This window comes from Berghia stephanieae, chromosome 10 (genome assembly GCF_034508935.2).
Source record: "Berghia stephanieae isolate SIO BIC M18660-M18661 chromosome 10, UCSD_Bste_1.3, whole genome shotgun sequence".
Lineage (NCBI taxonomy): Eukaryota > Metazoa > Mollusca > Gastropoda > Nudibranchia > Aeolidiidae > Berghia > Berghia stephanieae.
In genome coordinates this window covers 18,932,695-18,959,792 of record NC_088369.1, presented here as the reverse complement: position 1 = coordinate 18,959,792, position 27,098 = coordinate 18,932,695, and the positions used below count along the sequence as shown (strand labels likewise).

General features: G+C 34.8%; 1 protein-coding gene across 1 annotated transcript in view; it reads left to right on the top strand.

Annotated features, from left to right (window-relative positions):
* Nucleotides 1-27,098, top strand: part of LOC144980766 (ubiquitin carboxyl-terminal hydrolase 9X-like) — a 66,140-nt gene that overhangs the window by 16,631 nt on the left and 22,411 nt on the right. Inside the window, exons 11-38 of the mRNA XM_078928544.1 lie at nt 138-290; nt 1,652-1,756; nt 2,117-2,215; nt 2,950-3,057; nt 3,324-3,440; nt 4,123-4,273; nt 5,162-5,249; nt 5,913-5,964; nt 6,548-6,619; nt 7,037-7,140; nt 7,594-7,711; nt 7,931-8,244; nt 9,106-9,343; nt 12,244-12,381; nt 13,472-13,592; nt 14,129-14,256; nt 16,550-16,704; nt 17,412-17,649; nt 18,455-18,580; nt 19,924-20,090; nt 21,305-21,416; nt 21,919-21,974; nt 22,515-22,599; nt 22,882-23,028; nt 23,644-23,854; nt 24,499-24,617; nt 25,420-25,527; nt 26,819-27,045. Of these exons, the coding sequence (XP_078784670.1) occupies nt 138-290; nt 1,652-1,756; nt 2,117-2,215; nt 2,950-3,057; nt 3,324-3,440; nt 4,123-4,273; nt 5,162-5,249; nt 5,913-5,964; nt 6,548-6,619; nt 7,037-7,140; nt 7,594-7,711; nt 7,931-8,244; nt 9,106-9,343; nt 12,244-12,381; nt 13,472-13,592; nt 14,129-14,256; nt 16,550-16,704; nt 17,412-17,649; nt 18,455-18,580; nt 19,924-20,090; nt 21,305-21,416; nt 21,919-21,974; nt 22,515-22,599; nt 22,882-23,028; nt 23,644-23,854; nt 24,499-24,617; nt 25,420-25,527; nt 26,819-27,045 (3,857 nt within the window). The remainder of the gene's footprint in view (nt 1-137; nt 291-1,651; nt 1,757-2,116; nt 2,216-2,949; nt 3,058-3,323; nt 3,441-4,122; nt 4,274-5,161; nt 5,250-5,912; nt 5,965-6,547; nt 6,620-7,036; nt 7,141-7,593; nt 7,712-7,930; nt 8,245-9,105; nt 9,344-12,243; nt 12,382-13,471; nt 13,593-14,128; nt 14,257-16,549; nt 16,705-17,411; nt 17,650-18,454; nt 18,581-19,923; nt 20,091-21,304; nt 21,417-21,918; nt 21,975-22,514; nt 22,600-22,881; nt 23,029-23,643; nt 23,855-24,498; nt 24,618-25,419; nt 25,528-26,818; nt 27,046-27,098) is intronic.

Sequence of the window (27,098 nt, the reverse complement as noted above, 5' to 3'; positions counted from 1 at the left end):
TTGGATAATTTTGCTACTGGCATTCATTTTAATTTTCAATTATTCATTTAAATTATATTAATTAATTTTTTTTTTTCTTTTTGATACTGTCAAGCATCTTTTTAAAAAGAACTGTTATATTGTATATTTTTTAATAGGAATGGATTCAACAGAACAATGTGTTGAGCATAGTTTTGAGGGACAGTCTGCATCAACCCCAGTATGTAGAAAAACTAGAGAAGATTCTCCGATTCATGATCAAGGAAAAAGCCCTTACAATGGAGGATCTTGACCGCTTATGGGATGCACAGGTAATTTGGCTTAGGAATGTCTTAATGTGGAATTGTTGTGGAAGCATTGAAATAAAAAGCAACATAGCATAAGTGGTTGCTGGGTGCTACTGGTAGGGTCTCCTAACCTTCTAATCTTGTGTTTTTTCTTTGTGGCTTTCTGACCTTATCCTGTAGGGAGTCAACTTGGTTGGTTTTGCCAGGCCACAGCTTGGGACATTTCTCTGAAGTGAAGGATATAGACTGACTTTGTCTTCTGTTTTTTTTCAGATGCATGTTCCAAGCATTGTAAAGCTCCTATAAGAAATACTTACATAGCACCTCTTGTTGTTCAATGCATGTCCGTAATTGATTATGTTCATGGTTTGAGACCTTGTGTGTGTGTGTGTGTGGTGGGGGGGGGGGGGGGGGTTATTATAAATGTGATTATCATCTCACTGCAAAGTAGCGTAAGACTCAGCAGGCAAGTAGTATAGGGTTAATCCTGTTCCATGCTTTATTCCCCCCCTCCCCACATCACCACAATAGGGTATACCTGGAATTTTAGAGTCTTTTCTATACCTGTGCTGTTATGTCACTGAGGAATGGGCCGGGAGAAATTATCAAATTATCTCATGTTACTAAATATCCAAGCTTTGATTCACTTCACGTTTGGGGAATAAACCATATACCACAGTGGAAGATGATTAGCCTCAGGTTTTGCAAAAGTGATTTTCAGGGAACTTGATGGACCTGAACGTTTACCACTGATTTTCAAGGAACTTGATCAACCACAATTTTCACCCCTGATGGCAATCATGTTAGGTTTGAAAATTATCTCAATAACAATACGTCGAAATCAGGGAATTGATGCTTGTTTGCATAATAATAAATTATAGTTTAAAACAGATTAATACCATACTATGTAAATTTAAAAAATAAAATTCCCTTTATTCATCCCATAGGGGAAATTTGTCTCTAGGATCTATTCCAAGGGAAGACTGGAATAACCCAGGCATCAGCCGCAGTGCAGCGCCGCAAATTGAGCTAGGGCGAGGTGACTTGCTCAAGGCTTTACAGCACAGCGGAGGCTGATCGAACTCGGTACCTTTTGGGTGCGAAGCAAAGACCGTACCGCTGAGCCACGCTGTCCCCTATTGCAACGGATTACTACAGATAACTGTCTTCATGAATTAGATTGAAGCTTCCATTCCATTTAACTGTTGTTATTTATTTCTTCAAGCTTCAGGCAGCAACATTTTCATTACAGATGTCCTCATTCAATGAAAAAAAAATAAAATAAATGAATGCCCTAAACGAAGTGAACAAGGTCATTACCAATGTCAGCATTCAGGCAAACTGTTGACATTCCAGTGTAAAACAATATTTTCTGTCTTCCTCAGTCGGGCAAACATGATGCCATTGTAAAAAATGTACACGATCTTTTGGCCAAGTTAGCCTGGGACTTCTCACCGGAGCAGTTGGATCATCTATTTGAATGTTTCCAGGTTGGTTGATAACAGTTCTTGACAGATTTGAGTATTTTTGGTGTTTATTTGAATTCAGTATTGAGCTTTGATTGAAAATTTATATATATATATTTTTTTTTCATCTATTTGATTTTTTGCAAATTTTAAGAAGTGTCACCCATACATTGAAATCTTAAATCTTGATAGTTAAAAAGAGGGTCCTTTACTACTTTCATTTTGTACAAAAAACTGATATTTCAAATTAATATTATTTTTCTTTCTTTCATAATGTGTAAAGTATAATAATTATAACTGGACAATGTATGGTTGGTGTAATTGGGAATTACTTTTGTATATTTTTTACCTTTTGTTGATAGAAATAATTGACTTTTTTTTTAGGGTTCATGGAACAACGCAACTAAAAAACAGAGGGAGAAACTTTTAGAGTTGATACGACGGTTGGCAGAGGATGATAAAGAAGGTGTCATGGCTCACAAGGTAAAATTTTTAATTGTTTGTTTGTTTGTTTTGTGTTGGTCTTTATTTTTCAAAGCCGTGATGATACTTTTGTGTCTACGTTTATGTTCTGATGTGATACCTCATCTTTTACTGTGATAGATTTTAAAAACACTTAGGAAAATAAGCAATGATTTCCCTCCCATAGTGGGCAGGGAGGTACTTACTGTGTCTTCTTTCCCCTTATATCTGTTTTTCCAACATGCTTTCTGTCTTTGTCTTGGAATGAGAATACTTGGTTTTGTCCTGGCCCTGGCTGGGAGGAAACAGTCAAATGCATAGATATTGTTTTGGGAGATGATATTTTTTTTCCTTGTAAATCATCTCTCTGTTATGTATTATTATATTTGTTATTTTGAATGTATAATGTAAGCATTTGAGTGTATTCCTTTTTGTTGGGAATTTGTGCTTGTATCCGGATGAGACTTAAAGGTGATCTCAAACTAAGTACATTGGTGGTATGCTCTTGGAATCTACATCTGATCCCTATTTGTTCCCAGTTCCCCCTTGTCTTACTGTCTCTTGGGTGCTTTAATTGTAATTCTAGAAATTTTTACTACCCCATTTTCTTCCTTTTTACTGGCGCTGATATAACCTAAATGTGTTTCAAGCGCCGTAAAACCCTTAAATACAAAACAAAACAAAAACAAGAGATGATTTGTTGTGTGACAGGTCTGTCCTCAAGTCATTGACATCATTGCATTTTTTCTTTCCAGGTGTTAACCCTTCTGTGGAATTTGGCCCACAGCGATGATGTACCCAATGAGATCATGGATCAAGCCCTCAGCGCTCACATCAAAATTCTTGACTACAGTTGCTCACAGGTTGGTGTGATCATTTCGGATTCATTTCGTCTTTGTTAAGTCCTGCTTTATTTTGCTTTACTGTTAGTAGTTTTGTTTTCGTTTTCTTGATTTGTGATTTTTTTTTTTTTTAATTTTTTTTTTTTTGGTTCTTCATAATATGTCAATTTTTTAAATACTCATGTTATCTTTTTGAAAGTAATAATTGACTTAGTGTATTCTTCTTTTGTCATATTTGTCAATGTCGATGTATTGTAATTTTCTCCTAAAATTCTTTACTTTTGCAGGACAGAGATGCTCAGAAATTGCAGTGGATAGCAAAGTTTGTGGAGGAGTTGAAAAACGAGCAATGGGTCTTACCTGCATTGAAGCAGATCAAGGAAATCTGTACTCTCTTTCCCGAGGTTTGTGATTTTAACGAGTAGTATTTGTAGATTATTAAAAGAAATACAATATTTTTGTAGTGCTCCAGTTTATGCTAGCATTCAAGACACGTTTCAAATTATCAGCCTTGTCAGTCAGTAGAATTTCAAATAAAAGAAATAAAAAAAATTGAGCTTTTAATTTTAAGTAGTGTAATATCCACTTAATGTGCTCAAAGTGCTTTACAAGGGTCCTGACCAACAGCAACATGTAACATGTAGAAGGGACATGACGCCTGTTAAGCGATATTACATTTTTTTCAGAGACAATGCTGTTAATGGCCAGGTACTCATTTTACACCTGAGTACGGTGAGAGAATGTGAGCAAAGAGCCTTTTCCAAGGACTCAACTATGCACTGAGCGGGGCTTGAACTCAGGGCCTTCCGATCTGAAAGCGAGTGTCATACCACTCGACCACATAGCCGCACAATTTAAAGATGTTTTTTTTTTTTTGGTCTGAAAAACATTATTTAAAAGTAGAGGTAGCATAACATTGAAAAAAAAAATATTAAAGAAAGAAAAGTAATGAAATCAGTTAAGAAAGATAGATTTTCTTTTCTTTTCATTTCCTTCCTTTCTTTTCGTATTATAAATTCACAACGGATGCTAACTTAACTTTCAATGCAGTCGAGTATTGATGTTCTTTTACAAATGGTTCTCAAGGCTCCCCAGAATTTCCCTCACACCCAGAGGGCTCCCCACATCTACTACAGAAACAACGTCATTGGACAACTGCAGACGCAGCATTCCATCGTCATGTTGGTCTCTCAGAACTTGTCTGTCTACATGAACAAGAGGAGGGTCTATGCAGATGGTAAGATTTGGCACTTTTTAAATTAAAAAAAAAATATCCTCATTTTTTTTTACTTTCTCTTTTTATTTTTATTTATTTATATTTTTTTTCTCTAAAAATGTTAACTCATTTACGTAGCGCAATATCCACTAAACGTGCTCAAAGCACTTTACAAGGGTTCCTGACTAACAGCAACACTTAACATGTAGGAGGTGACATGACACCTGGTAGTGCGATATTACACTTTCTTTTTTTTACAGAGACAATGCTATTACACAGGTACTCATTTTACACCTGAGTTTGGTGAGAGAATGTGAGTAAAGAGCCTTTTCCAAGGACTCCAACTATATGTCGAGTGAGGCTCGAACCCAGGATATTCTGATCCAAAAGCGAGAGTCATACCACAAGAACACATAGCCGCACTAAAATTTTTTAGTCATTTATTTTTGATGAATGTGGAATGGTTCTCAGTCTAGTAGGCAAGATTACATGCACATGAAATGGGACATGTGTACACATGTGTATATGTTTTAATATTTTGGGATGTCATTGAAGTTGAAAGCAAATGAGAAGAGAAGGAAATCAATCTCTTCTTCACTTTGTCACTTCGTTAGCTGTTTGAAAACGAAAATTTTGAAATATTCATCTCTTTTTGTTTTCTTTTCTTTTTTTTTTTTTTTCTTCTTTAAAAAAAAAAGTAGTGGTTGTGTCTTCCTATTTAAAAATTAAAGAAAGAATAAGATAATTTTTTATCTGGGTTTGAAACTGTCACCAGTTTTCCTCAAATGATTTATTTATATTGTGTTTGTCAAGAAAAGCGGTGAAAGAGCTATGCTTTTAACACTTTTTTGTATGATTGTCCATTGTGATACCTTTTTTATCTCTCTATCTTTGATCTATTTTAATCAGCCCATCCCGATGAAGATCCAACGACTATCTTACCAGACGGACGCTTCAATCATAATCTTCAAGTCGCTGAAAGGCTTAGGTTTCTCAGGTACGCTTAGACCTGCTTGTCATTACTTGTTTTACAAATAAGTACAAATGATAAAACATCAGATTTTTTTTTACTGATGTTGTTGTTTTTGTCTCTGATATTTTATAAATAGAGATTGTTGAGAGAGAGAGAGAAAGAGAAGGAGAGGAGGTTAGAGAGATAGATGATAGAGATTAGAGAGGAGAAGAGATAGAAGAGAGTAGAGAGAGAGAGAGAGAGAGAGAGAGAGAGAGAGAGAGAGAGAGAGAGTTGAATGGATTGAAGTTATTGTTATGCGCCTAGAGCTTTTTTCTATAGAGGATTGGGCGCATTATAAATAAATATTATTATTATTATTATTATTATTATTATTATTATTATTATTATTATTATTATTATTATTATTATTATTATTATTATTATTATTATTATTATTATTATTATTATTATGTTCATGTTGTTACCTTTGTTCCAGATATTTTATATAAATAAAGAATGTTGAAGTTCAAAATATTGATTTTTAGTAGATAGCTGCTTATCAAGTGAAAGAGCATTTTTTTTTGGTTAGTTTTAGATAAGGTTTTTTCTTTTTTCATACCCTATTTAAAAGTTTTGTATTTTATGCACATGATGCATTATGTGTATTATTATTATGTATTGATTTTGTTTTCTATCTGTATCTAGATTCCTACTGAAAGATGGGCAGTTGTGGTTGTGTGAAGCCCAAGCTGGTCAGGTAAAACAGTTTAAAAGATTGGTTAAGAAATCAATATTGTCTATTTGTTTTTATTTTTTGTTGCTATCGATTAAAAAATATAATTACTACTCTTATACGTCATTTGACGGTTGTCTGAATTTATAGTAATACTTTTTTTGATTGGACGGGAGAATGGTTGTGGGAGGAGAAACCAAGTAGTCAGTATCTGTATCTTTATCAAGGTTGGAAGCCATGATCTTATGATCTATTAGCCGGTATCTTAACAGAATTACAACATGATCTGTGGTCTTCTTTTTTTTTTTTTTCTCCAGCACTTTTACCATTGGTCAAAGTGTGGGTAACACCTAGGATTGGAGCATAGTGTTCTGTTTTAATTGTCATTAAAAAAAATCAATTTTATAATGTATTTACGTTTTTTAAGGGCCATAGATGTTTGTCGTGTGTGAAGATGATATAAAGTGTCTGGAGTATGACTGTATGATGTTTATTTATTTATTTTTTTATAAAGTGATTTGCGGTTGAGGCTAAAAATGCTTAGCAAATATACATATAATTATCATCATTGTTATTGTCTAATTTTCTTTTTAACAAACAATTTCAGATCTGGAATTGTCTGGCAGAGAATGCCATCTATTTCTCAGACAGGGAAGCTTGTTTCAAATGGTTTGCGAAGGTAATTATTACCATAAATCTATTTTAAACCTGCTACATGTTATTGGAGTGACTCTGAGTCATGTGATTTATGAAAACAATAGAATGTCATGTAGAAATATGATATTTCAAAGATTTGTGATGTAAAATAGAACTGGTTACTAGATTTTATTTTTGATATTTTATAATTAGCGATACTCTTTATGTATCTTATCGTTATGTATCCTTTTCTATGATTTAAGGGTGGTACCATTTGATGAAGAGAAGCTACGCACAAAATATTTTCAGATTATACATTCTTTATGAGAAAAAATATCGGGCCTTTTTGATTTTATCACAGGACATTCCTGTATTATGCTATCTTTAGATTTTATCACCATAATATATTGAGTAAGTGTTCCACTTACTCGTATTTCACTACTTTTTGGTTTTATTTCAGCTTATGGGAGAAGAACCAGATTTAGACCCAGAAATCACCCGAGATTTCTTTGAGCGGAATATACTTCAATTGAATCCAGATTTATTGACAGAGCATGGCATGAAGTGAGTTTGGTTTTTGTGTTTGGTTTTTCTTTCTTTTTTTTTTTTTTAAAGGAGTTTTAAATTGTAAAAAAAAGATGTGGAATGGAACAAAAGAAGGTAACTGAAAACAAGTACAGATGAATTTAGTTTGAATATGTTGTATTCAAATTTCATCATGTTTTCTGTATGAAATTAGCTCCCTTGTTTGTCTCTTTGTTGATAATCAAAAACCTGAGAGTAGCTGTTGTCGACAAGATGTAAATCCAGTGTCAGATAATGTGGGATAAATACATCCATGGAGATTGAACCCCTGACAATATACCTCTGTATTTTAGAAAATAATTTAAAAGTTTTTTTTAGCAAGTTTAATGGTTATTGCACTATATAAATGCTCAAATTTGTTATTTTATTTCTGATTTTATTCCAATCCTGCACATTGACAATATATTTATTTTTTTATTCTGTTTGTTTCAGCTGCTTTGAGCGTTTTTTCAAACAGGTGAATTTGAAAGAGAACAAGTTGATTGCCAAGCGGCGCGGAGGATACCTGATGGATGAAATTGAATTGATTGGTCTGGATTACTTGTGGAAGGTAATGGCTTCTCCATTCCTTTAAGCAGTCCTATGACACATTTGATACTAGAAAGAAAGGGAAAAAACCCTTATATTCAAATGCAATTTAGACAAATGTTTCTTAGGAAAAATGTGGGAAGTTTCATTATTGTTATCATTGCCAACCCCATCCCCTTCCATTCTATTTCCTAGTTTGATAACACTTTTTTCCCCCCCATTAATGTTGTTATTGTTCTAGGTGGTTCTATGGAGTCCTGACGATGTGGCAGAGAAAGCCGTCACTCTACTCAAAGACATCTTCACATCCCTCGGCCCCAGGCTGCAGCAGAAGCAAGTGGCCATTCACGAGGATCTCATCATGTCGTGCATGGACCGCCTCAAGGCTGCTTACGACACGGTCAGCGTGCTGGAGAAGGATCAAGACGTGGCCAGCAAGGAGAAGGTTCTACAAGAGACAGCACGGATGATTAGGGTTTTGACAGTTCTCAAGGAATACCTGGCTGAATGTGACGAGGCCTACAGAGAGGAGAGGACCATTTTGCCTCTTAGCAGGTTGGTGGAATAGATTATTGGATTCTGGGTAAAGTTTGGTCTAGAGTGCTATATGGTCTTGTAGCTTGACACTCGCCTGTGGACCGGTTCGAGTCCTGCTCTAAGTGGTGCATAGTTAAATCCTTGGATAAGGCTTTTTATTTACATTCTCTCATTGTACTCAGCTGTAAAATAAATACCTGGCTGTTAACAGCATTGTCTCTGTTGGTTAAAAAATGTTAATATCGCCTACCAAGCATCATGTCTCATTCTACATGTTAGTATTGCTGTTGACTAGGGATCCCTTGTAAAGCGCTTTGAGCATGTTTATTGAGTGCAGTTATCACAAAGTGGGCATCCTGATCTATTTTTGGTCAAGATCTTAAATTTTATCGAAGTGTCGACAGTGAACTTCTTTGTTTTGTTTGGATGCCATTATTTTGAAAAAATGAGGTGTGCAATAAATATTCACACCTTTATACGTAAGTTAATTACAAACATGCTAGATGAATGTAAACATTGCTTCAAAAAAATATTTATGGTTTATCATTTGACATGTGATTATGAAAAGGAACATCTACATACATCTACATATGCCGAATCTTTCGAATTTTTTCGTAATTTTACTAATTTTAGACAAATTTCATGACCAAATACGAAATTTTATGGAAAATTACGAATTTTTGATTCTTAGTAATACTTAAATGATAATAAAAATAATAATAATAATATTGTGGTTGTTTATACACAATTTCAGAAATTACAAATTTCCTTGTCTAATTACTAAAAATTGACATTAAAATTACTAAATTTGAGTTTTCAATTTGGCAAGTCTGCTATATTTTAGATATTGACATCCTGATTTCATTGTTTTTTCTACAGGGCTTGTCGTGGCAAGCTGGTCTACTTCAAGGTGCGATTTCTCAATCAAAAGAGTCAAGGGGAGGATGTGGAGATTTGGTCTCACTCCAACCAGACAGTCGGTCAAGTCAGGAGACACATTCTCCATCTACTCAAGGCTGGACCCAATGTCAAGGTTGAACTCTCGGTGAACGGGGAACAGATAGATGGCAGCGAGGACAAGAAGCTCATTTGTCAGATACCTCTGAGGGATAAAATGGTGAGGAATAGTAAAGTTCAAAATGTTGTCTTGGATTTAGGATTATGTGTTTTATAATATGAACAGTTTATATTTTAATGTTGAAAGAAAAAGAAACTGAGAAAACATAGAGTTACTCAAAAATTACTCCTAATTCATCTCTTGCAGAGATGCCAGAAAAGTCTCCATTAAACTAGCTTTACAAATTATAATTTGCCCTCAACATGTTCAAAAAATGCTCCAAAGTCCTAAATATAGGTTGTCTGGAATGAGACTTTCCTTTTCAATAAGGTTTATTGACTCAAAGACAAGTTTGAATCTCTGCAGCCGGAGCCAAAAATTTGTAATTCTACTGATTTTTTGCAGTTCTAGGCAGGTCTGCTCTTGTCATTTTCTTTGGAGGTTACAAAAATTACCTTTAGTTGCATCCACAAGTTGTGAATTTTCAGATAGTCTTGTCCAATAAAAAGATATGAAGAAAGAGTTATATTTCTAATCAATTTCATAGTAAAATGCCAAGGGACTAACCTGGATGGGGTTCCTGTCCTTACATAGTGGGCAGGGAGGTACTTACTGTGTCTTCTATCCCCCTGTACCCGTTTTTCAATTGCTTTCTGTCTTTGTCTTGTAATGAGATTACTTGGTTTTGTCCTGACCCTGGCCGGAGTCCTTGGCTGGGCACAGCCGTTTAAATAGGGCCCAAACTTGCACTTTAGTTAATTCTTCCCTCACTGGCTACCGTCAAGTAATGTAAACAATCCACCGTCAGCCACAGTGATAACAGCTGTCAAGACGGCGTGCATTGGCAATAAATTATGTCTGCAGGTAAATCTCATCGCTTTGAATTTCTCTCAGGCAGAGAGTAATAGAAATTTCATCAAAATACTCAATTTTCTCAGCCCGTTGTGGACGCAGCATCTTTTTCATAATTTTCAAACATATATGGATACAAAGGCCAATTTTTCCTCTACAAGACGCAATTATTTTTATTTACATGATTAAATGATAAGTTTGTGTTTTGCTCTTTTGAATAATCAGAGTTTTTTATGAGATAAATATTAAAATTATAAGTTTAAGAAATATTTAAAAATTCAAAATATCAAACCAACACTTTTTACCATCAAGTGTGAGGAATCAGAGAAAAGTAGATAAAATTATCTTTCATATGATATATACTTTATTATGTAGATTCAGGGATTTAAGAATAGAGGGTGTGGAAAGGAATCTCAATAATTATTTTTGTTACCAACAAAGAGGAGAATATTTCATTATATTTTAGAAACCCAATAATAAAACTAGATAGTGATGATAAGAGACATTTATTTAATTTGATTTCATTGAATTTTAAGCGGAAATTTTAGATATTTCTTAAATTTACTTATTTAAGTTCTGTTCAGGTTATGAAGAGACACACTGAAGACGGTCATCACACCAGTACAAATGAAATATGTCGAATTTGTTGTGAAAGAGTACAGAGCCGTGCTGAGAGGATTAAAAGACTCTAGACGTTATCAACAATTGACTATAAATATAAACGTGAAATTCTTACATATTTAAATATTTCAATTTGCGAGAAATGTATCTCACTGATACATAATTTAAAGAAATGCGATGCAGGTATTGATACCTTTGGTTCTGTGAGAAAACTCTGAACAAGAAACAATACTTAATGAGGTGAATATGATCATTATCTTTCACCAATGATGTGCTATATGCAGTCTATATGGCACACAAATTAAAACAGGTGCAAGTCAAGTACATAAAAAAAGTAATGGGCATGGATATCTCAAAAATAAGGTTATGAAAATTATAAGAACTCTTTAAGATTTTCTTAGTGGTTTTGATTGTCTTTAAATGAATGTCTTATATAACAATTTTTAATGGAATTCTTATAATTCGTTGATTCTGGGATAAATATAAGTGAATCACATTTGACTATGTTTCTGGTTTATTAAAAAATTCCTATTAAGACAATGCTGTGATTGGATTTCAATTTTACCTTACTCAAAATCCTTACTTTTACGTACAGGTGAACTGATATCTCAAAAACGCCTCAATCTACTGGTATAAAATTTATATGTCTACATTCTACAGATATTCAACATCATTTCCATTACTTTCGTTTTAAAATCTTAAGTGTTGAACATGTTAAAATATTCTCTTAAGAATTTTAATTCACTTAAATTTATGTATCAATTTCATGGGTTATCCCTCTTGCTTTTTAACACCATCATAATTATGATTAAATAATCAATGAAAACTCTGTTAATAAACTGTTTAGTAGTATAAAAATATTTTTGCTACACTTAATAACGGCAATACTACATTAGTTTGAAATTCAGATAAAATCGATCAAAACGGCGAAAAAATTGTCTCCCTCTCTCAGTGTAAAGCTATGACTCATCATCACTAGACTGGCTAGATTTACCTGGCGAACTAAACTGAAAGCGATAAACGCCTGTGCAGGAGGGAAACAGTCGAATGTATAGTTATAGTTTTGGGAGATGATATTTTTTCCTTGTAAATCATCTCTCTGTTATGTATTATTTTTTTATTTTCAACATATGATTTGTAGCCATTGAGTGTATTCCTCTTAGCGGGGACCTATGCTGGTGTCTGGGTGAAACTTTTAGGTGATCTCAAACGAAGTACTTTGATGGTGTGCTCTTGGAATCTACATCTGTTTCCCATTTGAACCAATTCCCCTTTGTCTTACCTTTTCTTGTGTGCTATAATTGTAATTCTAGAACTTTTTATTATCCCATTTTCTTCCTTTTTACTGGCGCTGATATGACCTTAATGTGTTGCAAGCGCCGTAAAGCCCTTAAAAACAAAACACACACTGGCGAAACAATATTTGAATAGATCTACCAGAGTCTTTATAATTTTACAAAAATTTGTGCTGTCTTTTTTTTTACCAGACCCTGACAGGAAAACTTGTCCAAGTAGGAGGCAACATGCCATCAAGTCCCGACAGTAGCAGTGACAGCTCTGTAGGATCTCCCCACAACCACTACGATGGGCCCAATCTGGCTGCTGAAAGTGCCCTTCCTGGCGTGGTAAGTTAGGTAGTTTTGGTGAAAGTTGTGAACAGGTTGATTGTTTTTCATAGTTTTGGCTAACGGGTCTATCCCTCTCTCTGTCTGTCTCTCTGTCTCTCTCTCTCTCTCTCTCTCTCTCTCTCTGTCTCTCTCTCTCTCTCTCTCTCTGTCTCTCTCTCTCTCTCTCTCTCTCTCTCTCTCTCTCTCTCTCTCTCTCTCTCTCTCTCTCTTCTTCTCTCTCTGTCTCTTCTCTCTCTCTCTCTCTCTGCTCTGTCTCTCTTCTCTGCTCTCTCTTCTTCTCTCTTTCTCTCTCTCTGTCTCTCTCTCCTCTCTCTCTCTCTCTCTCTCTCTTCTTCTCTCTCTCTCTCTCTCTCTCTCTGTTCTCTCTCTCTCTCTCTGTCGTCTCTCTCTCTTCTGGTGTCCTCTCTCTCTGGTGTCTCGATTACATCGTAGTGATGTCTTTCTTCTTCTCTTTCTGCCTATCCTGCTTCTTTGGTTGTGATTGTATTTTTGACAGGGGATATTTTTTTCTTTCTGTAAATCTTGCCTGTTTGTTCTGGTTATTTATAATTTTAGCTTATGAATCTTTAGGTTATGATTTTGATTTACATTTGTACTATTTTTGTTAGATTGCTTGTTTTTTTTTGTTTCAGCGGTCTCTTATATAACCTCAATTGTGTTGGAAGAGACCTAAAGCAACAAACAAACAAAACAAAAAAAAAAAAAAATCTCTGTGTGTCTCTCTCTCTCTGTGTCTCTCTCTCTCTCTCTCTCTCTCTCTCTGTGTCTTTGTCTCTCTCTCTCTCTCTCTCTGTCTCTGTCTCTGTCTGTCTCTCTCTCTGTGTCTCTGTCTCTCGCTCTCTCTCTCTCTCTCTCTTTGTCTCTCGCTCTCTCTCTCTCTCTCATCTCTGATCACTTTTTTGATCTCTTTGATCATCGAAGAGCGGTTGCCTTGTTTTATTTCTTTTAAACGCTGCAGATGACATTGTATGATAGTGAGTGCTAAGCTGCACTCTCCATTGATGTATGAACATTTCTTTTTAATAGCTGTTTTAGAAGAATGAAGTGAATTTATTGATTTATGCATCATTCTGTTTCCCTCCTACAGTTGATGTCCCAAAAGGCCCAGTACAGTCAGTTCTTGTTTCAATTGTCAGACCTCGGTTGTCAGTTACAGGAACCGAAACTTCGGGATACGGCCAGAGCTGTTCTCAAGATCATGCCAGCAGGTAACATCTGCTCTCACCGCTCTTTTTAAAAGAAATTGGAAGGATTTTTAAACCTTTAAAATGTGCTAAATTTGATTTGATTTTGTTGACGCACAGGTATTGTTTAGAGAGTGATGGACATTTTGTTGGACTCGAATCAATTATTCTTCCGGTTAACATTGCTGACAACCTGTTGATCTTGGTTCAATTTTTTAAAAGGTCTATGAAGAATTCAAATTCTTTCGTTTGAATTATTATGAAATTAAATACAATCTCTCCGGTGACTTTTGTTCTTTTCTAAATAGTCATCCAGAGTCCTTATGTTGAATTATTCTGAAATTCAATGCATTGTGATTGGTTGAGTAAAGAAAAGACAGGAAAAAGGTGGAGTGGGAAAAGGCCTCTGGTTATGTCATTGAATAAATTTTACATCTCCCCATGCATTCTGACTGTACGTACATTATCACTGTTAGCAAACTTGCTGTTGACAATTGCATTGCAGGGAAATATAGTTCCTTATTGACTGATACATGTTTTTGTTTTTTTATAATTTTCAGATGCCCATATAGTCAAGTTATTCTCTGACATTTGCTATGAAGGATCCAGATCAGGTCACCCCGTTTCTAGCAAGTTAGAGAGCATGTTCTTCAATAACTCCACCACCCAAACTCTGTACAATATCGAGGTAATGAAATGTTTGTTGATAACATTTTAAGATTCTTTAACCAATGAGCAGTAAGTTATAAGCTTGTACCATGTACAATGTAGCATCGTGTACTTCTTTCACTGTGAATATAATGTCAAACCATGTCTTTATATTCCTTTATTTATTACTTTGCAAATCTAACAGTTTTCTCCAAGATGGCAATGCCACTAGGGTTTCATTAGCTAAAATAGCAAGATATTATGAATGTTAACATAGGTAAAATCTTACATTACCTGCAGTGAGTTAATAGTTGTCAACATATGCAGAACTGCCAATTGAGTCAGTATTTGTCAGGGCTGAGAATCTTCCGCCTAAAGGCGGATTTCCGCCTAAATGGTAATTTGCCTCCGCCCATCCCCATCACATTTCCTCCTTTTTCAAATTTGTTTTGGATAAATAAACAGTGATTTTGAGAATTTCTCAGAAATATGCCGTGTCAAACATTTTCCTCAAACCCACAAAATCACAATCATGTCTTATGTCATATTTTGACACCTGTGTTCAGTCTCATGAAATTTGGTGACGGTCCCGTTTTTATGACATCGGGCCAGACAGAATGGCACCAGATGTCACAGTTGACACAGACGACCAGTGGTGTTCTTTTATTAGCTAGTTGATGGTTGAAGGAGAAGGGGAGAGACAATGGGTCTGGATTTTTTTTCTCTATTGTCGGTACCTGTTGCCTTTTTAATCTCTCTCTCTCTCTCTCTCTCTCTCTCTCTCTCTCTCTCTCTCTCTCTCTCTCTCTCTCTCTCTCTCTCTCTCTCTCTCTCTCTCTCTCTCTCTCTCTCTCTCTCTCTCTCTCTCTCTCTCTCTCTCTCTCTCTATCTCTCTCTCTCTCTCTCTCTCTCTCTCTCTCTCTCTCTCTCTCTCTCTCTCTCTCTCTTTTTTCACTCTTTCCCTTCTCTCGTTTTTCCCTCTTTCCCTTTGCCTTTCTTTTTATTTCTCTTTTCTTCTATTTTAAAATATAGAATTCATAAGGTCAATACATAAATTATTCTGGTAGATAAGTCTCCCCCCCCCCCTCCCCCCCACTAGCACCACTACTACTACAAATAACACCACATCATCCCTACCACCACTACAACTACAACCACCACCACATCATCATCCCTACCACCACTACCACTACAACCAGCACAACATCATCCCTACCACCACTCATCATTTCTACCACAGCTACTACAACCACCACCACACTATCATCCATACGTCCACTACTACTACTACTACTACTACAACCACCACTACATCATCGTCCTTACTACAACCACCAAATGTTATAATTACACTTTTCAACTTTTGAAATTCCACCGAGTCGTGTTAGAAATTGCTGCGAGACAAATTTTGGATCGCATCTCAGTGAATTTAAGTGAAATTCAAATTTATAGGTTATGGTCGCATGGATGGGTCATTTTCTTCACGATGAAAGATGTCCTCCTTTTTCATGACCAGTCATTCTCACCCCTGATTTGTTACAGTGAATGACGTAATCAGTCGGATGGTGAAAAGGTTTGAACTGAGATATTGCCAAGTTTAGTTAGAAGGTCAATTACAAATTTTATTACAGTGAATGACGTAATCAGTCGGATGGTGAAAAGGTTTGAACTGAGATATTGCCAAGTTTAGTTAGAAGGTCAATTTTTATCAAAAACGAGTTCTTGTCATAAATGATTAAATCAACCCTTTTTGTACATCATCGGTAAATATCAAAGCTTAATTTTACTTCTAAATATTTTTTACAGCTATTCAAGTTGAAAAAGTATGAAATTTGAGAAAAGTTGCTGAATACCATTCCCATACATCTGACCATAGCTTCATGTAAAATCACCTGATTTACTTCAAATAAAGATTAAAATACTTTCAGAAAATGCCAATCCAAAACTTTCACCTTCCTACTGATTATGTCATGCACTGACACATATTTTGATGTTTGGGTGTGTCAAATTAAGCTTCATCGGGGGTTTTACCCCTTTCTTCTGGGTTCAGAAACCGATGAAAGAGGAAGTCTGGGTTAAAATATTGTAATTTATTAGAAATAGACGTGTTATTGAATCAAACACTAGATTCCATCAATAGATGTGTTAGTGAATCAAACACTAGATTCCATCAATTGTAAACCATTTTGAAAGAGTTAATTCACACCAATGGAAGTTGAAAATTACATAGGGACGATACAATATTTTGTTTGTTTGTTGCCTTTGTCGAGGGGGCCAAACTCTGAAGCCTTTTTTGTATGTTTTGGAGATAACGATTTTCTATTTGAATACAGGTGTGTTACTCGTTGCTGATGCCTAGCATGGATCCCCTATGCGATGAAGCCTTTGAATTCCAGTCCAACTTTGTAGTCAGTGGCGGTGTTCGCCTCTCCCTCAACATGCTCACTAAAAATAACTTCATGCCAAATGCAGATCTGCCTTCTAGAAGGTAAGTTTCTCTCTGATGTCTTTTCTTTGGTTTCCATGGGGTGGTTTAACTATTTTTCATTGATTTATTAGATTACACTTTGTTTTATTTTTCCAATTTTTAACTGTGCAATTTTAACGAGATGACACAAAATGACCATTGCAATCAAATTTCAAAGGAATATAGAATTTAAAAATTTTTGAAAACCCAACACATTCTATGCATACAAAACTTAGTCTTTGAATTTGGTTAATTTGCAAAATATTTTGCACAGTCACAATTTCTTCTAGTGCAATGAGTTAATAATGGTAGGTAAAGTTCTTATTATTGGTGCATTTTTGCAACCCTTTTTGTATATTAAAAATCAGATACTTGTTTTGCACATTTTGCTGAATATTGGTATTATTATTATTATTATTATTATTATTATTATTATTATTATTATTATTATTATTATTATTATTATTATTATTATTATTATTATTTATTATTTTATTATTTTTATTATTTTTATTATTTTTATTATTATTATTATTATTATTATTATTATTATTATTATTATTATTATTATTCCACGAGCTTGAATTGATTTTTACAAAATAAAATAAAACAACCTATTTCATGATTCAGTACAGTAAGGTCAGCCTTTTCAAGCTGATGTAATAGACAAGAGACATACATGACAATACTGTCAAGCAAAATTCAAGATAATGTTATCTCCTCCACAGAGCTGCCTACCAGACAGTATTGAAGATCAGCAAGATGATGCTGACCATACTAGGAATTGCCAAGGTCCAGATTGTGGCAGAGGCGTGCAGTTCGGAGGCGGGTAAAGCCAATATCACCCACAAGGTCCATGGAGAGGCAGTGGCTCTCCAACAGGCTCTCATCCACATCCCAAGCCCCGAGTCCGAGTACAGCATGAGGAGTGCTGCGTCTAGACTAGGGGTCAATCTAGGAAAACAGGTGAGCAGGACACCAAAACCAGTCTTTAATCATTACTGACCAGGTGTCTGACCAGGAAACATTAATAGTTTTTTCAAATTTTTTAATGTTTTTTTTGGCTACGTTGTGAGCTGGTTTTGGATCTTAATTCTTCAAATATAATATTACACTAACGATTATTTATTATTATTTTTTTCATTACATTTTTACTCCATTAAAATTACAAACCTTGGAAAGATTATGTTGGATAAACGTAGCCAAACCACTCTTTTATTCATTTTTTCTTAGAGTGACTTTCATAAGGCACGAAATCTCATTTTGTTTTACTGCCCCACATGTCGGTTCTCAGAATAAATCTTAAAATAAACAACCTTAACATAGCAATGGAAGAATAGTTACAATATTTGTATTCCATATGAACTTAAGCTTTCAATCTGTCAATCGAAATATTTTTGAAAAACCACATGCAGACTTACCACAGTAAAATTTGATACAATCAAAACTAAAATCTTTTTGGAAATTGATTGTAGATGATGTAAATTACTTTTCAGCTATATTTTGTTGAAAGTGAATTTACTCTATATTTTAACTTAAGATTTTAAAAAAGGAGGTTTACATTAAAATGGCCAAAAATAGTTTTATCTTTTTTTTGTTTGTTTTTGTCTCATGACATTATTATTATTATTTTTTTAAATTATAAAGAAATATTTGTGGCATGTCTGAATCTTTGGTTTTTTAAAAATATATCTTTTATGGACGATGGTTATAAGTTCTCTCGTTTCTTGTCCTGAAGACTCATAAGTTCTATCGTCTTTTATTCAAACAGGCTGTCAGAGTGGACGTGGACTTGGACACAGTCAAGGCCATCATGAAGATTGTCTGGTCAGCCAGTGCCTGTAGCTTCCATCTAGTGTCGGCACCGTATCAGGATATACACGCTGTCTTTGAAAAGGTGAGGCAAGGAATGATAAGTTTGTGTCTGTTAAAAGGAAACATAAAAATCGCATGTGTCAATCTTCGGTTGTTAGTTTAATTCGGCGGGTGGTTGGATGGGAGCATCACCCTTGAATCATATACCTATGATGTTCGCATGGGTGTACGATCCGATAGTGATGTCGTTTCTTCTTCTCTTTACTAGCCTATCCTTCTTCTTTGGTTTGTGATTGTATTTTTGACAGGGGATATTTTTTTTTCTGTAAATCTTCTGCCTGTTTGTTCTTGGTTATTTATAATTTAGCTTATGATATCTTTAGGTTATGATTTTGATTTACATTTGTACTATTTTTGTTAGATTGCTTGTTTTTTCGTTTCGGCGGTCTCTCATATAACCTCAATTGTGTTGGAAGAGACCTAAAGCAACAAACAAACAAACAAAAGTTTAATTCGTTTATGTGATTTAAATAACATTGAAAAAGCGAAAAAGTTGTAGATATGGTAACCCTTTAAAAAAAAAAAAGGAATTGATATTTTGCAAAGATGTAAGGTCAATTTTCGTTTATTTACATAATATATCATAATTATAAAAAACAAAATGTACAAGATGGATTGGTATTGAAACAGTTAAATGCACAATTGTAAACTAAAAAAAAAAAATTAATAAAATTTTGAGAAGAAAATAATGGGGGAAAAAACAATGTATAATTGAGTGACATATTTGATTACAATATTTGAAAATCTTTTCCTGGGTGGGGTTCCTACCTCCCATAGCGGGCAGGGAGGTACTTTCTGTGTCTTCTATCCCCTCTTATCTGTTTTCCAATTGCTTTCTGTCTTTGTCTTGGAATGAGATTGCTTGGTTTTGTCCTCACTTTGGTCGGAGTCCTTGACTGAGAGGGAAACAGTCGAGTGTATAGTTATAGTTTTGGGAGATGATATTTTTTTCCTTGTAAATCATCTCTCTGTTATGAGCTGTTACTCTTTTCATTTTTACATATGATTTGTAAACATTTGAGTGTGTTCCTCTTAGTGGGATCTGTGCTTATGTCTGGATGAGACTTTTAGGTGATCTCAAACTAAGTTCTTTGATAGTGTGCTCTTGGAATGGACATCTGTTTCCTATTTGAACCAATTCCCCTTTGTCTTACCTTTCCTTATGTGCTTTAAATGTAATTCTAGAACTTATTACTATCACATTTTCTTCCTTTTTACTGGCGCTGATATGACCTTATGTGTTGCGAGCGCGGTAAAACCCTTAAAAACATAAAAACATAAACAAAATCTTTTCATAATTGCTATTATGCTGAAAGCAAGGTTTTTGGCTGATACTTATCTGTTTCTTTTGAAATGGTTCCCCAGCCCCGTGAGGCGTTGCCCTCTGACAGTGAGGACATTGTGGTGGCCAAGGAGGGCATGGAGAATCTGACCGTCTGCATGGCACTCGGTCCTCCTATACTGGACGCTCTGGACAAGGAGAGTGCCTGGAGGGACTTCATCATTGATATGCTGCTCCTGTGTAAAACCAGGTGAAGATCTAATTTCTGTTTTATCTCTTCTTGTTTCTTCTTTTGTTTTGATAATAAGACCAACCTGTCATTTTACAGATTTGATTGGTTTTAACTAAATCCTTACACTGTTTTAAATAGTCATGTCTATTCATTTTTTTTCTTTTCTGTAGAATTAATGTTTATTTGTTATACCAATATAGGTTACTGTCTTTAATTTGGCCATTGATTAATTTTTTTAGGTTTGATCGAGATGTATTGGTTTATTATTTTATTTACTTATTTAATTATTCTGATTAATTGATTGATTTATTTGTTTGTTGTTTCAAATGTTCTGACTCAAAAGGTGTTGAGAAAAATTCACCGACTCACTTTCATTTTATAATAAAGTACAAGGTTGCCAATTTTCTGTATATTTACGGAATTCAGTCTGGGTGGGGTTCCTGACCTCCCGTAGTGGGCAGGGAGGTACATGCTGTGTCTTCTATACCCCCATACCCGTTTTCCAATTTTTTCCTGTCGTTGTCTTGGAATGAGATTACTTGGTTTTGTCCTGACCCTGGCTGGAATTCCTTGGCTGAGAGGGAAACAGTCAAATGTATAGTTATAGTTTTGGGAGATTATATTTTTTACCTTGTAAATCATTTCTCTGTTATGCATTGTATTATATTTAGTTTACATGTTATATTATATGATTGGTAAACATTTGAGTGTATTCCTCTTAGTTGGGACCTGTGATTGTGTCTGGATGAGACTTTTAGGTGATCTCAAACTAAGTACTTTGACGGTGTGCTCTTGGAATCTACATCTGTTCCCTATGGGAACCAATTCTTCTTTGTCTCACCTTTTCTTTTGTGCTTTAATTGTAATTCTATAACTTTTTACTATCCCATTTTCTTCCTTTTTATTGGCGCTCATATGACCTAAATGTGTTGCAAGCGTCGTAAAACCCTTAAAAACAAAAAAAATGGAATTCAGTATGTTATAAACCCTCAGTATATTTTCCAATCATCTGCTAAACGGGGGAAAAAGTAGCTACATAATGACTTATTACTGGAGTTTAGGGTCCGTCAATGTGGTTGCTTAACAGTTCAGTAAATCTTTGCCTCCTGAATTGTCAACCCTGAAAGTATATATTTGAATATCTATAAAGTATATTTAAGCATCATGTGAGTCACATCGTGTTTGTTAAATCTTTTAATTACATGCTTTTTCTTCTTTTTGTTTTTAATCAGTCGTGGAATACGAATCTGTGCAGCTGAACATTTCTTCCAAATGTTCTCAAAGTGCAGTGCTAATCCTCGCAATCTCAAGTGGCTTGTTACACTTCTCTTCACTAAACTACAGGTATTGTCCTTTTAAAAAAAAAATTGAAGTAGACTAGACTTGTAACCAATATAATACGCTTGAAATTTAAGAGCAACGATTAAACGTACGTTTTCTTAATTATATTGTATGAATCAAGTTTCATTTAGAAATAAAAATTGATTAACAACTAAAAGTTCATTGGTTTAAGGATAGATCAATAAACAGATAGAACATGCGGCCATTACATAGGGATATTTAAACATTTTAAAATAAGTCAAATTTAACCTCTTTACCACTGTTATGATTGTGTGTTTGCAAGGTGTAAAATGTATCAAGTCACTGTTATGATTGTATGTTTGCAAGGTTTAAAATGTATCAAGTCACTGTTATGATTGTATGTTTGCAAGGTTTAAAATGTATCAAGTCACTGTTATGTTAAATGTCTTTTTCATAATCAGTAATAAAATCAAATTTTAATCATTTTCATCCTTAGATTTTAATAAAATGTCTTAGTTCAACTTCCCCTTTTTCTTTTTCACAGACGACAGTGAAAGAACATGCAAGGCAGTCCCATGAATACTTCACCTTATTATGCAAGTGAGTCTTGGATAAATCATTGATGCATGAGAAAATGGATCTAATTTTATATCAACTCGGCATATATCTGCATGATATTTTTTTTGTTTTATTTTTTATTTTGGAGGGAATCCGGTTAGAATTTGAGATTCAATGTGGATAAAACCATTGAAAAGGTTCTTGCCATATTTTCTAGCTTAGTACACCTCAGTTATTGGAAACAAGAAAAACATCTGCTTTCACCAATTAACCAGTAGATTTTTGACCAATCAAAATATGGAATTTATGACATGCCTTCACATGTGCTCGGATTAACATGCTTAGCTGTATATAGACATATACCATCGATAGTAAAACATGTGTAGTTCGCTATGTTTATCAATCACTGCCATTGTTTACATTATGACGAATGTCCAAGAGGTGTGGTTATCTAAGTGTCTATTAAGATCAAAGATCTATGAATCATATGGAATATTTTGAGAAATGAAACATAGATATTTAAAAAAAATGCCTTTTATCAGCTTTTTACCTCATAAATGTTATTTTATTGTCATTTTTCAGATTACTGAATCACGCTGCCAAAGAAGAAAGTATGACAGTAGAACCACAGCTTAACAATGAAATATCTTGGCTAATGGAAGTCCGGGTAAGATCATCACCGAAACAATCATTGGTTGTAGTTTTCATCACGTTCTTGATCTCCAATCGTCACTACCACTGGCATCAACATTGTTATCGCCATCATTAGTATCTTCATCTAGAAAATTTTTGCTTTGCATATGGATTTAAATGCGCCCCCCCACCAACTTGTCAAAATTTCTTGAACCTGAGACTTCTAAAAATAAAAGTTTTAAAAGTTCAGCGCCATTGATTCATATACCAGGTAAAAGTTTTCACTTTTGTCATTGTTGATTTCTTCTTATGACAGGATCAATGTCTAAGAATTGGCGAGACACGAGTGGAGGATGCGTTGCTTGAGGGACGTATGTGTATCACTAAGGAGCTCCTTGCTTTCCAGACTCCAGAACGCAAATACGAGATTGGTTCTAAGGAAGGGGGATCAGGCCTTATCAAGGTAATGTATAATTTGTTATTAGTTTTTGATTATATATAAACATCCTGGTTTGGACTTTCCATAATTTCAATCTGGTTAATATACCTAGTTCATTTCAGTCCAGCTTTAGCTTGAAATAAACCTTGAAGGGAAGATTTTTCACGCGACATTTAGGGTTATCCAATGTGGCTGATTTATTGGTGTTTATGTTTGCTGAAATTTGACTTGCTTGTGTTTTTTTTATTACTCTTTTACAATTTGATGGATACTCTACTTGTTTTGTATCTGGTGTTACTTGCTTGTCATTGATTTTTGGTTTGCTTTCTTTTCGTTAAATCTGCCCCCGCTTTCATTGATGTTTATCTACAATGTTATTGATTTTATTTTATTTTCATCTATCAAGTGGAAAATATGAGAAATTATGATTTCTATTGGCTATTGCCTATAGTAAACATTTGAACCATTTGCCAGACTTTCAAAGAAAAATGTTTATTCTTATTATAAAGGATTCGTTAAATTGTTAGTTTCAGATTTTGGTAATGTGCATAATCTTCATAACAATTCATTATCGATGCATGGTCGAGTATCTAAAGTAAAAAAAAAAATGAATGTCTGTTCCCATTTATCCTCACACAGATCCTCGTAGAAGACTTCATCTTCCCAGCATCCAAGCTGGTCACCCAGTCTCGCAAGTCTGACACGGAGTTCCCGTCAGAGCAAGCCGTTCCCGTCTGCTCCAGCTCTCACACTGTGGTAGCAGCCTATGACCTGCTGGTGGCTCTGTGCATCGACTGTGTACAGAACCTCAAACACCTTGCCAAGATGATCATTGATATGTACTATACAGGTTAGTAAAAGCTGTCACGATGTTATTTATGGCAAATCTTCCTTATTATTTTTCCTTCTCCACATGGGTTTTATTTAAAGAGGAAGAGGAGGAAGAAATAAAAACAATAGAAAAAGAATTTTAAATTCTGTGCAAAGAAGTTTTTTTGATTTGTTTTGAGAAATCATCTTGAATTGACCTTTTATTTTTGCCAGACCATGTAAAATTTCACATTAATGATTTTCTCTATGGCATAAAATTGAACGGTTTCAAAACAGCAATAGAATACTTTTTACTATCCCATTTTCTTCCTTTTTACCGGCGATGATATGACCTAAATGTGTTGCAAGCGCTGTAAAATCCTTAAAAAAACAAACAACAAATAGCAATAGAATCCTTCCTCCCTCCTAAAAAAAAAAAGCCCAAAACAATTTTGATGAGTTCTTATGTGATAGTTTCATTAAACTACGTATTATTGTAGTTGTAATTGCCATGAGTCTCAGTAGTGATAGACCATGAATGGGGAAAATTATGATTTTGAAAAAAAAGATTTAGTGTCATTGTTTTAAAGGGTTAAAATTTCTATCCCAGTTTTACTCATAGCCGTACTTTGTGAGAAAATTATTTGCATTGTTTATTTTAAATTTTCCTTTTCATGTGATCAGACAACCAACCAGTGATGGACTGGGAGTACGTTCCTTTGGTTGGGCCGAGGCCGACTCGAGGTTTTGTTGGCCTCAAGAATGCTGGTGCTACCTGCTACATGAACTCGGTCTTACAACAGGTATTTCATGACTATGAATTAAATATAAATATGATTGTTGCATGACGTGTTGATGGGGGTCCCGATAGTTCAGTTGGTAGAGCACTCACTTCACACTCAAAAGGACAGAGATTGATCCCTGGTGCAGTCGAGATTCATATCTGACCCCCCCCCCTCCTGTCCACCCAGCAGTGAATGGGTTGTTATATTTGGTGGAAAGTACTTTGCGATAGACTAGCGTCCTATCCAAAGTATAGCAATTGCTATTGTCTGTTTCACGCTACAGAAAATGGGATAAACCCCGGCTCCATGGGTCAAATGGCTCTGAAGGACTGGTATCAAGTCTGACCAGTAAGATCTGAGGTTCGATCCCCAGTCGAGGTCGACTGATTTTATGGGATATTTTTAACTTGTATTTTTCTTTTTTGCTTTGTCTGGCACCTTTCATACACACTTGTTCAGTTCTTTATTTTACACTGGTGCCTGCTCCTTAATTTCTTAAATGGAGTAACAAGCACGATCTGTGTGAAACACACACATTACATATTTACATTTTTATCATCTTCCATTCATTGTATTTGTATTATTCGTTTCATTCATTGTTTTAAAGAAAAAATCCAAAACAGTCTTAACCATTTATTGAAAGATCGGAGGTAAATTTGTATGCCATTTTGTATGATAATTTTTCAAGCCTCGAGCAGCAATAATTTTTGACATGATGAAATTTGTTATCATAAAACTTGTTATTGTGGATAAATGATATGTATGTATAAAAGCAATACAGCTATTTTAATGGTTTTTTTTTCATTGCCCTCATCCCCAGTTGTTCATGATAGAACCCATACGAAATGGCATTGTGGCTGTAGAAGGGGCTGCAGACAATGTGGAGGAAGAGATGCTTGGAATGGAACGAGAAAACAACATGCACTCGGTGTGTTTCACAACCAGTTATTTCTTGTCTTACTCCCTCACTTCAATAATAATAAATATATATATATATATATAATATATATATATATATATATATATATATATATATATTATATTATATATATTTTATTATTTTTATTTTTTTATTTTTTTATTTTTTTTTAAGATTTATATTTAAAATTTTTTTTAAAAATAAATTTTTTAATGCTTTTTATTACTGATAAAATGAAAATTCATCTTTCTTTCGTAATAGGCCATGATGGAAAGGCTTCTGATGGGAACAATACAGACAATGGACGTTTTAGCTGCAAACCCTTCATCAGCACAACAATAAACAAATGAATGTTGAAAACAAATAAAATATAACAGACGCTATAATCTATACTCCATTTTGTTTTATTTTCAACTTTCATTTGTTTATTGTTGTGCTGACGAAAGGTTTGCAACCGCAACGTCCATTGTTTGTTGTATTGTTCCCATCCGAAGCCTTTTCGTTAGTATTTTCATTATCACAGGCTTTGGGTCACCCACCCCCACCGTCCTCTACGTTTTCTGGTCATAGGTTATAAACTACACACAAATGCTCTCGGTGTCTGCTTTTGTTCTATATTTGAACTACTTCTTTGTCTTTTTTATTTAAAGAGCTTTTATTTTAAGTCCATCTAAAGTGCAGAACCACCCATCATTATCCATACCTGCCAACCCTTCTGCTTTTGGAAGAATCATTTCTATTTTCACTCTTCCTTTCTGCTATTCTGCCATTGTCCCTAAAATTCAAATTTTCAAAAATGATGATAAAGCAAAAGAGATAAATATTTGAAGAAGGGGGGGGGGGGGGGGGGGGGGTTAAAAAGGTGATTTTTCTATTAAATGATTGCCAAAAGAGAGCTAAGTAGGAATATTAAATTCACTCTTTTCCCCCCTTCCCCATTCCATTACCTGATGCATGTGATTATGTAGTTGTGCCAGCTGTGCCGGAATACTGTCTTTATGTGTTTGGTGGCAAAGCCGGTCGGTGGTAATTTTGATAGGGAATTATCCATTTGTGACCAATTCGTATTTTTTTTGTCTCAAATTCCTATTTTCTGATGTTTCGATTCCACTTTTGGAATGTAAAAGGGTTGGCAGTTCTGCATTATCATCCATTTTACTGATGCAGAAAAATTATACCAAGTGCTGCAAAACTCGTTAAAATGAAATGAAACCTACCCTGGTGAAACAAATATTTTCATTTTCCCAACTATATTTTGCTCACATATTATTTTTTTTATTTGATATATTTATCACCTCAGGCATCCATGGATATGCCTTATCCGATGGTTGGTCCCATCAAGGAAGAGATGGATGTCAGCAATAAGGACGACGAGGAAGACAGTGGGCCTGGAACTCCCCAGTCCAAGGATGATGAGAGGAAGAACTACAACCTGGGCGTCCTCAAACAGATACAGGTTATCTTTGGCCACTTGGCTGCCAGCAAGCTTCAGTATTTTGTACCTAGAGGATTCTGGAAACACTTCAAGTATGGCTTGTGTTATTGTCATTTTTGTATTTTTAGTCAGTGATCTATGTGGT